The 12,976-nt window shown below is 50.7% G+C and overlaps 4 protein-coding genes across 4 annotated transcripts; 2 read left to right on the top strand and 2 right to left on the bottom strand.

Moving 5' to 3' along the window:
• Positions 1-454: 454 nt before the first annotated feature.
• T310_3332 (Uncharacterized protein) lies at positions 455-3,264 on the bottom strand (the record flags this gene model as incomplete). The annotated part of the gene is made up of 8 exons (XM_013473808.1): positions 455-624; positions 718-841; positions 892-935; positions 1,022-1,027; positions 1,077-1,147; positions 1,298-2,904; positions 2,996-3,050; positions 3,089-3,264. 8 exons carry the CDS (start codon positions 3,262-3,264, stop codon positions 455-457), a joined length of 2,253 nt encoding a protein of 750 aa, XP_013329262.1.
• Positions 3,265-3,539: 275 nt separating this feature from the next.
• T310_3331 (uncharacterized protein) lies at positions 3,540-5,657 on the top strand (the record flags this gene model as incomplete). The annotated part of the gene is made up of 1 exon (XM_013473807.1): positions 3,540-5,657. The coding sequence occupies one exon, from the start codon at positions 3,540-3,542 to the stop codon at positions 5,655-5,657; it is 2,118 nt and encodes a 705-aa protein (XP_013329261.1).
• A 600-nt stretch (positions 5,658-6,257) lies between these two features.
• T310_3330 (RSC complex subunit (RSC8)) lies at positions 6,258-8,502 on the bottom strand (the record flags this gene model as incomplete). Its single annotated transcript, XM_013473806.1, has 3 exons — positions 6,258-7,715; positions 7,767-8,326; positions 8,427-8,502. 3 exons carry the CDS (start codon positions 8,500-8,502, stop codon positions 6,258-6,260), a joined length of 2,094 nt encoding a protein of 697 aa, XP_013329260.1.
• A 507-nt stretch (positions 8,503-9,009) lies between these two features.
• On the top strand, positions 9,010-12,310 carry T310_3329 (Sister chromatid cohesion factor (Chl12); the record flags this gene model as incomplete). Its single annotated transcript, XM_013473805.1, has 3 exons — positions 9,010-9,238; positions 9,301-11,812; positions 11,890-12,310. 3 exons carry the CDS (start codon positions 9,010-9,012, stop codon positions 12,308-12,310), a joined length of 3,162 nt encoding a protein of 1,053 aa, XP_013329259.1.
• Positions 12,311-12,976: the final 666 nt, after the last annotated feature.

Here is a 12,976-nt window from a genome sequence, read left to right as displayed (position 1 = left end):
TCTACCGAGTGATGGTGCCGTTCTCGGCTGCATAAAGGTAAAGATCATGCAAAAATGGACGGACGAACGGCTTAGTAGAGATGATATAGGTTAATAGGCAATGACCATGGAGGACTTTCTATTCCACTGTTTCTTAAAATGGTCATGGGATGGATTAGCTAATGTAAGATATATATATATACTGTTTATTAGTCGCACCACACTGACACTTCAGCAGCACGAATTCTTGACCTCTGCGCCGGAAAAGGAATCTCTTATTCGGTCGGTTGGCTTAATAATAAGCATCTAGCATCGCATGGGTCCACAAGGATATAGAATAAATCATAAGCCTTCTCAAACCCTCACAATGGGAAAGGAGAGTTTTCAAATCATAGAGAATATTTGCCGGATATCAACTGTTCCAGCTCCGAGGTCTAAGAGTTCTAAAATGGAAAATGAAAATCTGGTGAACCTCTTATCTCCGCAGAGTCAGCCATGGGTCATTAGGTTCCGTCTCCGGGTTCCTGGATCTTTCATAGTTCTGGCCCTGCATGTTTTCGGGCATTGGAAGTCCATTTGAGCTTTTAAGTCTGATTTTAGAATGTTTCACATAATGTGGAATTCTTCTGTGAGTGCAATTTCGACCTCTAACACTTCCATTTTGGGCCTTTATTGGCTTGTATTAACGTCTCAGCCTTTTAATTCATTATTTCTCAAGCTGTGAGATCTCCGGCTTACTTCTCTTTACGGTTATTAAAGCCCTGACTGCTGCTCTTATGCATATCTTTTCCAAATTTTCTTTCAGTACATATTTTACAGTCCACTTGCCGCACATTTTAATGGATATCATGAGGATATACACCTAGATGATAATAATAATAATAATAATAATATATTAGGAGAGCAACTAACCCCTGCCATATCTAGTATATCTTCATAGTCTAGTATTGTTTTATCTAGAATTTATGTAACGTCACGGCAATCTAAGTCATGGAATTGATAATCCTTCTCTCTGAGGTAGCTCCCTGCTATCTACATTTACATATACCTAGGCCATGTAGGTAATAGTATTTATGTCCTCTGTATAGATAAAGTACATATACTAAGAACAGATAAATAATAGTTGTAGAGAATTGCAGCAATGACTGATAATGATGGTAAGAATGAACTATACATATATCGTAATATACATTATTATATACAGCAAGTCTATCAATTCTCGACAGGTCCAACCTTCACATCCCCCCTCCTGCGCAGCTCCTCAAACTCCAACCGCGCCGCTTCCTCGCGCTCTCTCTTCTTCCGCTCCGACTCATACCGCTTCTTCGTGCCGAACCTCAGCTTGGTGATGATGTCCGCCGCCTGCCCCCTGGTCAGCTCCCCCGGTTTCAGATCCTGCTGGCGCAGACGCTTCTTGTTCAGGAAATCGAGCTGCGCCTGCGTGGCGGGCAACTTCCGCCAGGGCTGCAACGCCGCGATGGCGTACTCGTTGAAATGGCTGCTGGCGAACGTGTCGGCCGCGTGCACGGCTTGCTCCAGATCCGGGGCACGCGCAACCACCCGTGGCCGTGTATGCACTGGTCGCCCCGTCTCCTCGTCCTCGAATTTCTGCACTAATCGCACCACAAAGAGCCCTTCCGACTCGCTGCCGTCCCTGTCGATCGTCATCCAGCTGGTCTTCCCGGCCAGCACGTAGCGGTGCTCGTCGACTCGCACCCACGCGTTCTTGCTGAGCGACCGGATGTGCTGGTCGGATCTCCTGTCACTGAGCAGGTCGAATATGCTGTCGTACTTGGTAAACGTGACATTGACGTCTTCCTCCCCTAGCTCGGGGCTGCTATATGAAACGCCGGAGAGATATTCTGCTTTTTTATCCCTCATTGCTTCCAGATCCTTCACACTCGACTTGTTCAGAACCTCATCCGGGTCGAGTCCGAACAGCGTCGGTGTAGAAATGACTCCCGTCTTCAGTGTCGCGACCATGTCAATGATATGGCAGTTCTTCTTCCCGGGATAAAGTCGAAGGCCCCGTCCTATCATCTGGATCAACAGGCTCTTCGACCTTGTTGGCCGAGCAAGAAGCACGCAATCGACATTCGGGATGTCCGTTCCCTCAGTGAAGAGACCACAGTTGAGCAACACGGGGAATTCTTGGTTCTTGAATGCCTGCAGCTGCTCATTGCGCACATGAGTCGGCGTCGATGCCGTTATATACCGTGCGTCGATCCCATGCTCTCTGAACGTATCGGTAAGCCGCCTTACATGTTCAGTGTCTACACAAAAGACCAAGGTCGATCGGCGATCACTCGCATTTGCCAGCCACGCCCGCACAGTGATATTGTTCGTCGTTTGTGTATTGACGGCTTCTGATAGCTGTCCAATTGCAAAGTCACCGAATTTGTCCTTGCGGACGCGCGACAGATCGGCCTCGGACTTGACCGTGGTGAACACGGCATCCGCGAGCCACTTCTCCCCAATCATGTCAACATAGTCTTTGTGATAGACGATATGATCAATAGCGGCGCCCAGCTTCAGGCCGTCGAATCGGAAGAACGTCGCAGAAACCCCGACGAGGGTTGGAGAGTTCTCAGAAGCTTGGTTCAGGCCAAAATGCCCCAGTGCCTCGCGGTAAGACGGCGAAACGATATGATGCGCTTCGTCAACCAGAACGAGCTTGAACCTGTCGGGATCGAATTTCTTGATCCGATCTTTCGACAGCAAGGTCTGGATCGAAGCGATGGTTATGTCGGCCGCTCCAGACGCCTTGTTGTTGGCCATCTCGATTTCCACCATTTTATCCGGGTACGCGAGACGGCAGTGATGCGCCGCCTGCTCGACAAGCTCTTTTCGATGGACGATGATCAGCGACTGGTCTGCAGTGCCATTGCGCGGAGGAATGCGTCCGATTAGCTGTGTAAAGATAACCTGAACCGGCGATCGTTAGCAGTCAGCAAGACATAGTAGCTCCGTAGATGCGAACAAACCGTTTTTCCTGAGCCGGTGGCCAGGGACACACCAAGGCGCTTGTGGCCTTTGGCGATGTGATCGAGAACAGACTGAATACATTCTTCCTGGTATTGTCGAAGTCGGATTCCTGTTGACGGCTCACCGTCCGGTGACCGCGGTTGAGCGTAGGAGCTCGTAGAGCTTGTAGAAGTAAAGCGGCATGGTCGGAGGTGCAGCTGGACGCTTCTCCGGGCTTGAAAAAGCCTCCGAAAGCCCTGCGAGAGTGGTCGCAAGCCCCATCTTCGCGTCAAGACCTCCATGCGAGCGACATCGCGTCATGGCTTGTCGGACTTTCGATGGATCGACAGGCAAACGCGGCGGAGTGGAAGCAAACAGTGCAAACACGAATCTTATCGGACAGTAATAATTTCTCTGGAAAACGTTGATCAGCGAGATACGAGCTGCAGGGCCGATGAGCACAAGATAAGCTTCCTTGCTTTGAAAATCTTGCGGTTGCTGATTCATACTTTATGTGATTTTGTAATGTTCCATCAGCCAGTTTTGACATCTTTCGTGGTTCTGCCGCGGAAGACCTGCAGATCCAAGACTTTGATATGAGCACGACCAGTCTGTACGAGCCAGACGAAGACGACGAGGTATCAGATTCTGATGCGAGAAGTCCGCCTGAAAGATCTGGTTCGTCTCTTTCACGACTGAGGCAGTCTTCCTCACCGGAGCAGGATGAAGAAAATGACCCCTCTGCGACTCTCTCGAGGGCGTCTCAAACGGCCAGTTCCAGGCTCCGTGCAATCCGCCGAAAAGGGTTGACAGCTGCAGCAGCAGATGCATACCGTGCTATCCTCAGGGAAGCAGTCGACGATCTCTCGCCGCCAGCCTTTGAGTCGCTGGAATTCGAATACAATCCCCGCGTCTGCTACCAACTCGGGGTCGTCACGTGGAACATCTACGAAAGGGAGATGTTCTTCAATCTACTAGCGCGGAAGGGGAAGAATGCCATCCGCGAGATTGCAGATGCGATTCCGTCGAAATCTGAGTTAGAGGTCCAGGAATACCTCAAGCTTCTTCACAAAGGCTCGGAACTCCAGCAGCTCCATGAGCGGCACCACCGATCTACTACTTTACTTGACATCCCAGCTGCCGCAGAAATCAGCGACGAATGCTGTCTGGCCTTGGACGAGTTCTCGGAATATGTAGCCTTAAAGGAGCAAGAAGCCGACGACAAGGCCGGAACGAAAAAGCACGGAGATTTTTGGATCATCGATGGCGACAAAGCCAGACAAGTTGAACAACTGATGGCTTCACATGACAGTCCGCCGCCAGAATCAAGCATCTTTCTCACTGCGAGCTTACTAAACATCAAGAGGTGGATTCAACTGTCTGAGAGGTTCTTTATGAACTTCGGTGGTTCAAGATTCGAAGACAACTGGGTCAATATCGCCTTCAAAGACGAATCGCCATCGCTCACAGCCGATGCGTTTGCGGATTTCTACGCCCTTACGGTCAGCATCACCCGACGCATCGTCCAGTCAACGCTTTTCTTCGCCATGTCAAGGATCCGCAACGTCAGCTATCACAAGGTGAAGAATGTGAAGCCCCGAGACGTCAGAGCGGCCTTAGATGTCTTGAATATGAAGCACAACAGCTTTGATTTTTGGGTGGGCCTTGCGCGCCGATGCAATCTCGAGGTTGCCGATATCCGCCACAAGAAGGGGTGGAAGGCAGTTTACATGGGTTATGATGAGGTTGAGGATGCTCTGTCTGGACGGCGCCTTTTCTCAAAGTCTCGTGAACGGAGCGCCTCTCGTCAACGTATGAATCAGAATGATGAGAAGGAGGAGCATGATGACGAAGAGATCGACGAAGATGACGACGATCCCATTGACGATGAAGAGGATGAATATGTGGAAGAAGACGACGACGATGAATCATCACCACCGCCGTCCCCACGTTCAACTCACTCGCTAGCCAGCTCCGTGTTCGACGAGGAAGCTCACGCAGACGAAGAGGACATCTACACGGAGTATATTGACCAGCAAAGGAGTCGAGACGAGGAACTCCGCATCCGGGAACTCCTCCAGTGTCCCCTGATGGATACGTTTCCGCCGATAATCAAGACAGAAGACGACCACGCCGCTGCGCCGCCGAAGCCCGTCGCTGGGCGCAAGCGGAAAGAAGACCTCGTTGACTGGAGGGAGCGTACGCTTTACCGAAGCGAATGGGAAGAGTACGGGCGGAGCCTGAGCGCCATCAATGAAGAGCTGGCTGAGAATCGCAGGAAACGACGCCGCCTTGAGAATCCTACGCCGTTTACACGGTCATCGCGGCGTGAATTGAGGAGGAGCTCTGTGCAAGAACAAAGTCATAACGATGACGATGACGATGACGATGCCAATATGCTGGACACGAGCGACGGAGAACTCGGCGAGGAATCGCATTACGAGGAAGCTCCCGATTCTGAAGCTGAGGCTGACGTTGAGGTTGAGGCTGGATCTGAGGCTGAGATTGAAGCTGAAGCTGAAGCCGAAGCCGAAGCTGAAACTGAAATGGAAGCCGCTGATATGACCGAGTCTGAGGAACGTCCTGTCGTTGAGGTCAAAATGGAAGAGGATGCGCGTGAGCATGAAGACACTCATCTACCTCTATCATCAGGCCATGAAAGCAGCCCTCATGGTTCAGCAGCACAACAGGAGGACTCCGACGACGGCGGGTGAACCTTTTCCTTCGAAGAAGATTTACCTCCGAATCCACACCCAAAAAATTCGATTCTTGACAGATGTTTGTCACCATGATGTATCAATGTGTTTGTATTATAATTGCATGCATTGTACTTGATAACTAATACCTGTAATGGACATTCATATTACGGACAGAATTATCGAGGGACATTTAAATACACATGTGCATACATACTACCTACAACTGCTCCAGAAAATATGCTACAGAGCAAAGCGAAGCAGTAGAGGAGAATCCTCAGGTCAAAAAAAAAGGAAGTCAAAATAATTGGATTACTCATACCTAGATGAATAACACGCAAACATAATAATAAAACACATTTAGCTTCATAACTCCCCACGATTTGCGCCTGCCTGCCTGCCTGTGAGAAGAAATCACCATGGTAGATTCCTGGATCTAGCGACCGAGATATTCCGGCACTTCTTCTTTTTGTTTTCAAGGCCCCATGTCCACACTCACCCTTTTGCATATTTGTACAACACATGAATCGGAAATAAAAAAAGCACTTCGGAGGGACCTCGCATAGCTCAATAAAACCACAAAAACCCAGCAATAACAACCTACACCCTTCTCACTCCCTACAGCTCAAGGTTCCTGTAATCTGCACCAGGTTCTGCACTCAACGGTTGGACCCCATTTGCGTCAGCATTCAGAGGCTGGAACTGGAAGCGGTTATCAAGACCTGTGGTGGCAGCACCGGAGAGTAAACCGTTCATCTCCTCACCGGGGCCTTTCAGACTCGCCGCCTGCAACGCATCCTGCACTTCCTTGACCCTCTTCTTGAACGCCAATCGGTCGAGGAAGAGCTGCCGACGAGCCTGCTCCAGCTCTCGCCGCTCTGCCTCGATGATCTCTTCCATCTCATTAAACTGAGCCAGTTTGATTTCAAACTTCTGAAGAGTGACGTTAACGGCAGCGGAGACCAAGCGGGTCATCTCGCGCTCTTCGTGCGAGGCAAGCGCACCGGCACGAGCTGCGGCGGTGCCGAGAGCAACCGTCGCGAGCGACTCGCGCTTCTTGGACGTCCCACCCGTTGCCGCAGCTGCAGAGTCTCCCTCACGGGTACTATCGATATCCATCGAATCCTCGGCTTTCGTCGCTTCTCCTTCCTTTCCTTTCCCTTTGTCCTGGGATTTATCTCCGTCCCTGCCAATTTGACGCCGAAGTTCCTGTCGAATCTCTTCAACGGAACGTCCTGCTGCCGCCGCTGCCACCGCCGGCTCGGCCATCTGCGCCAGGAAGGCAACTACCGACAGGACCGGGTTCTCCAGCTGATTGACTGGCTCTCGTCCTCCAGGTGCCCGCCCATCGCTAGTGCGTGGGAGATCTTCGAGGTATTTGTCTTCAATCTCCAACTGGAGGAATTTCATAACACATTCTTCCTTTGTCCTGGTTCCAACATGTTTGGCAATCTGCTCCCAGTCGTCATCGAAGTTCTCCAACCCTTCAAGGAGCAGCACAAGCTCCGAATCCGACCATGGTGCGTCCTTGTCAGGAATGTTCGTGTGCTGCTTCTCCTCCAGCTTAATAAAGTCTGACGCGTTGTGGCTGGACGGCATCCTGCCTTGCAGGAAACAGTTGGGGCACAAGTCGTATTTCGTGTCTGGAGCATTAGGGTTAGACGAGACAGGAGCGGATTTTGCATAATGGAAGCGTAGACGAGTGCAATCAATGCCGCATGAAAAGCAGTTGAAGGTCTTCCGCGGCTCTTTAATCGCACTTTCCATCGCTTTCGTCGCAGCTTCTCCGTTCGTAGCAGCCGTTTCTCCATTCGTCTGTTTTTCTTTGTCTTCAGCCGGTGTGACCTCTTTTCCTTTGTCGTCGTAGATATTACGACGGATCTCGAGATTCAGGTCCTGTTTATTGGCAGGAGTTGCAGAAGCTGCCCGTTCGGTCGCTGCTAACGGCTTTCCCTGGGTTACGACAGTATTAGGTCCAGGTTGGAATGGGTGCAGTCCGCGAGGGGTATCGGCGATGACGCGGAAATGACCAGTAAAAGGAGGCCCGATGCTCGATGGGCGTGTTGCAGGGTCAACCTACGAAACAGGTCAGCGAGAACTCATCAGACAGGATTCAGCTGCACGTACTTGATAGTTGATCAAACCCCACTGCTCAAGGAAGGAGTGGACTCGCATAATAGCGCACACATCTCCAGCGAGATTGCGCCGGCAAGCAGTCACCGTTAGATACTCAAGCGGATTAAGGCGGTAAGTATTGATCATGAAATCTCGGTAATCTTTGTAGACTGCGGGGGTCTTGCTTCGGTTGCGACCGTTGAAAAACTCTGCCATCGCCTTCTTCTCGATGGGGTGAATGGAATGCATATCAAACCATGTCGAATAACTGGGGAGAATGATGGCATGGGTCTGATTAACGAGATGAGAGCGCGCGGAAGCCTCGAGTGACGACTTCGCCTGCGCCGACTGCTCATCAGCAGCACCATCCGCTGCTTGCTGTGAGCCCTCCGCATGCTCTTCTGCGGCACCATTCTCCTTCTTCCCATCGGTCTCCGTGCCGCCCATTTCCTCATCCTCGGGCTCTGCATTTTCCACCTGAGGTCTCGGGGATGCGGGAGCGTCCATGGGGTTATCTGAAACACCGGAATTCTCGCTCTTCTTTACAGGTGATCCCTGGCGCGACTGTGACGCTATAATAATATCCACCAATGTCAGCATGCACGCATGCACAGGGCTGGACAGCACCAGATCATCCAAGGGAGAACGCACCGGATGCATTGCCGGACTCACCAGGCACATCTTGAGCAGCTACAGGGGCCTGGCCATCATCGCCAGCTCCACTCATGACGACAGGCTTGTCATCCATACTGGCGCGTCAGGGTTGAGATGGATCTTTGGTCACGGACGATGGAAACAGGCGCCTTGTCCGTCTGCCGAGACAACGCTCCTTAGAGGACCAGGCGCGTGTGCACTCTAGAACGCGCCACGACTAGGGTTGCAATCTAGTTCACACCTGTGAGATACACAACCAAGCTCAAAGAAATGCTCTGGGACGGAAACTGGAGTTGGCGTGGTTGATGTTCTTGACGGTCGCGAACACGCACGGGTTGGATGCGATGCTTGTCCCCCGAAAACTCGCGCGGCGACTTTGGCGCTTGCCCGATCGGGTTGCTCGTTCGCCACAACGCCAAGCCCACCAGCCACAACACATCAGCAGTATTATGTAATCAATGCAGCAACGCAGCGCCTCAACGCGTCCAACGCGTGGTCGCGTCTAAGCGCCTAACTGATAACCCCCCAATTGATGATACAAGTCTCCACGTTTACCAGATGTAGCACTTGTCAGTGATGTCAATTAGGATCTATTCTTTTGATGGCAAATAATTCGCCTCCACAAGTGCCATCCTCTTTCGACCCGGCTTTGTATTTCCATTCAGAGCTCCCTGATACCGCGCCATCCGAGTCCTTCTCCGACGACATCGAGGCATTGTATCTACAACGTCTAGAGACGGCCCACGAGAATCGTCGCAAGGGAGTCGTGATCCAACATCGTGCTTGGAATCTCTCAGACGTCTTTCGGAGCGACGACGACGTCCAACCTGGTGTGCAAGTCCCTTGGGCATTGTACAGCCCGTAAGATGCATCTAACTTTAACCCTCTCTAGTTACTCCAACCAAGTCCCAGAATCTCCAACCAAACAAAACTCTTTCTATGCTCGGATCAGACTCCCTCATACCGTCGACGCCCCCAATTGCGACGATGCCGTTCATATCCTCTCCAGTTGCCTATCCCCCGAGCTCATCTCCCCCGACGGAGGTCCAGAAAAGAAAGCTTGAAGATCCCGCAACATCGAAGGAGCCAAAAAGGCAGAAAACAATTGGTGGATTTGTCGAGGATGATGATGATGACGATGACGAGCTCGAGGCCCTGCGGGATGCGCACTTGAAGAGCGAGTTTGCGCTTTTACAGGAAAACCCGCCCAGCCAACATGCAGCGGTTTCTAGTGCGCCCTCACCTTTACAACTTCTATCCTCCCAGGCCTCTGGCCCTGGCGTTAATTCGATGCCCTCGTCGTCCGATGTCCATCGTCACTCACGTCAGACGAGAGATACTGTCTGCATCAAGACATGCTCCGGGAAAGTGCATAGTGTGCGGACCAGAGATGTCTCCTCTCCCGTCACGTACGAGAGACTTGTTGCCAGTCGTTCAACCACCGCTCCTGGGAAAGCTCAGAGAAGTTACTATGGTATCGAGATACACAGACTTCTAGATGAGGCTGCAAAGGAAACTAAACGCGACACTTCCTTGCAAACATCTAATCGCGACGTTATTCAGCCATCAATCGAGACGCCGCTTCCAGATCGCCATGGGAAAAAGGCGTCTAATTCCATGTGGACAGAGAAGTACCGTGCTCGAAAGTTCGCCGACCTCATTGGCGACGAACGGACTCACAGGGCAGTTCTGCGATGGCTCAAGGGATGGGATCCCATCGTATTTCCTGGTTTAGCCAAGCACAAGCAAGCAAGACAAGGGAACGAAGATAGTGAACGGTCCCATCGAAAGGTTCTATTGTTGACTGGACCCCCAGGCCTTGGAAAGACAACTCTAGCACATGTCTGTGCCAAACAGGCGGGCTATGAGGTCCTGGAGATCAATGCTAGCGACGATAGAAGTAAAGATGTCGTCAAAGGCCGGATTAGAGACGCGGTGGGCACTGAAAATGTGAAAAGCGTGAACTTCGAGGCCGACGGGGAGAAGCTTCGCAAGACAGCTCGCCCTGTGTGCGTAGTCGTGGATGAAGTTGATGGTGTTGTCGGTGGATCTGGGACAAGTGGAGAAGGAGGGTTCATCAAAGCATTAATTGATCTTGTCCAGCTGGACCAGAAGAACTCAAGTCGATCTAGCGGCCAGAGCTCTACAACCCGGCGAAAGAAGAAAGGCGATGATTTTCGGCTGTTACGTCCTCTCATTCTCATATGCAACGACATTTATCATCCCAGTTTACGACCGCTCAGGACCGCGAAAATCGCCGAGATCATCCACGTACGGCAAGTTCCGCTGGAAAACGTAGTCCAGCGCATGAAAAACATACTGGAGAGAGAGGGGATTCCTTACGATGGTGACGGCGTAAGGAGACTGTGCGAAGCAACTTGGGGCTTGAACGGCAGGAAGGACCGCGGGCTACTGAATCGCGGAATTGGAGAAGGAGATATACGAAGCGTTCTTGTTGCGGCCGAATGGGTAGCTCATAAGCTCAGAGCCACTTGCTCTCCCTCGATTCCTCGGCTCACCAAAACTTGGTTGGAACAGAACATATTGGATGATTCTCAAGATGGGTCTTCCAGAGGTCTCGGGAGGGGAGGAGTTCGTGAAATCGTTGATCGGGTCTTTATGGATGGTGCAGGCTTTCCAGATGCCCCCGTGGGTTCTGAATCTTTCCGAGATCCTTTTACCGGGGAGCAAGGAAAGACTCCTGTAGGAGTAGCAGACCTTCGGAAGCGCCATGCTATTAACCGACTGCGGGAAATGGTTGACACCAGCGGCGAGTACGACCGCTGCATTACAGAGTGCTTCGCCGTTTACCCGACTCAGACCTATCAAGATGATACGTTTTTATCCAAACCCAATGCGGCTTACGACTGGCTTCATTTTCACGATATGATATCGTCGAGGGTATTCTCGAACCAAGACTGGGAGTTGAACTCGTATCTCAGCCAGTCAGTTGTGGCATTTCACCACCTTTTCGCCAGTGCTACACAGGATAGGGGCCTCAAGGATAAGAATGACCTTGACGAGGACGAGAATGAGGACGAGCATCCTTTCTCAGGACCGAAGGCGGATTTCGCGGCATTTGAGGCTCAGAAACAGAATCGTTCAATTGTCACTGGCTTTCAGGCGTCCTTTTCTGCCTCTCTGATGAGACTTTTCCGCTCAACGGACTGCGTGGTCACTGAGCTCATTCCTAATCTGGTACGGATGCTGTCGCCAGACGTGAAACCAGTTGTCGTCCGAGGCAGTGGAGAGCAGAACAGTGTAGCCAGTGTTCGAAAGGAAAGTGAGCGTGCCTTGATACGTTCCGCGGTCAGAGTCATGAGCGGACTAGGCGTGACGTTTGAAAAGGCGCGAGTGGAGAACGAAAACGGTGCCCACGGTGGGTGGATCTACAGAATGGAACCGTAAGTATAAGATGCGTGGATTGCAGTGGTACATAGCTGACGTAGTCGTATAACAGGCCTCTTGATGCACTTGTCAGCTTCTCGAAAATCAAGGGCACGGAACTTGAATCTGGTAGCTCCGCGCCGATCCGTTATGCGGTCCGCCAAGTTCTAGACCAGGAGTACCGCAAAGAGGCACTGAAAAAGCAGTCCGAAGCTTCTCAGTCGAAATATGGTGGTGACTCGGGCAAGTCGAGGAAGAAAGGCAACGGCGATGAGGACAAGGATAATGATTCTGCCAAGTCATCGCGGGATGACCATGGGGTCAAACGCGATTTCTTCGGAAGAATCATCAACGAAGCGTCGCCCGCACCGGCAAAAGATGCGGGTAACCGTCCGCAGAAGAGAAAATCCGACGGACAGAAGATTGAACGGAGAGTCTGGGTTACGTATCACGAGGGCTTCTCGAATGCTGTTCGGAAGCCGATCTCCATGAGCGAGTTGCTGGCTGAACTATGACTGCCTTTAAGAGTGCTCTTAATGACTATATGTATATAGCGTGATGAAGTGATGGATTGTCTAGTCTAGTTTTTTACCAAGTCTTTCAGCGAGAGTTTAGGGCTAGTGAGTATATAGTTAATACGATTTACTCAAGTATATGAAATCCTCTAACAGGACGGCTTTATGGGTATTCGCGAAGGAAACTTGTTAAAAAAGACAACCCATTTCGATATCTCACCATAGAGACTTGCATCTTGCATGTAATAATGTCTATACATCACCTCGCAGTAGCTCCAACACAAACCGAAATATTGTTGTCCCTCACTCAACAACAGCAATTGACATTAAATATTCTTTTCTCATTATTCCACTGATCGTCCATTCGATCATGCTAGGTATATACTGCACATATTCAGTCACCTAGACATTAATAGTGTTCTTATTCTCAGTAGTATACCAACTACATGTTCTCCGTACAGACTACTGTACAGTACATACATCGGATATGTTACCTTGAATTTTTTTTCGTCTAAGGTTACTTACTTGCTTACTGTCCGTTTACCTAATATTAAATACATAAATCCATAATAATAATAATAGTAATAATAATAATCCCCTAGAATCCTAGACCGCTCCTTGACGCTGATGGAGCATTGACAGTCGTGCAAATTAGCTAGCCACTCT

Source organism: Rasamsonia emersonii (assembly GCF_000968595.1).
Source record: "Rasamsonia emersonii CBS 393.64 chromosome Unknown ctg1118621760063, whole genome shotgun sequence".
NCBI classification, from domain to species: domain Eukaryota; kingdom Fungi; phylum Ascomycota; class Eurotiomycetes; order Eurotiales; family Trichocomaceae; genus Rasamsonia; species Rasamsonia emersonii.
This window is presented reverse-complemented; position numbering and strand designations above follow the sequence as displayed.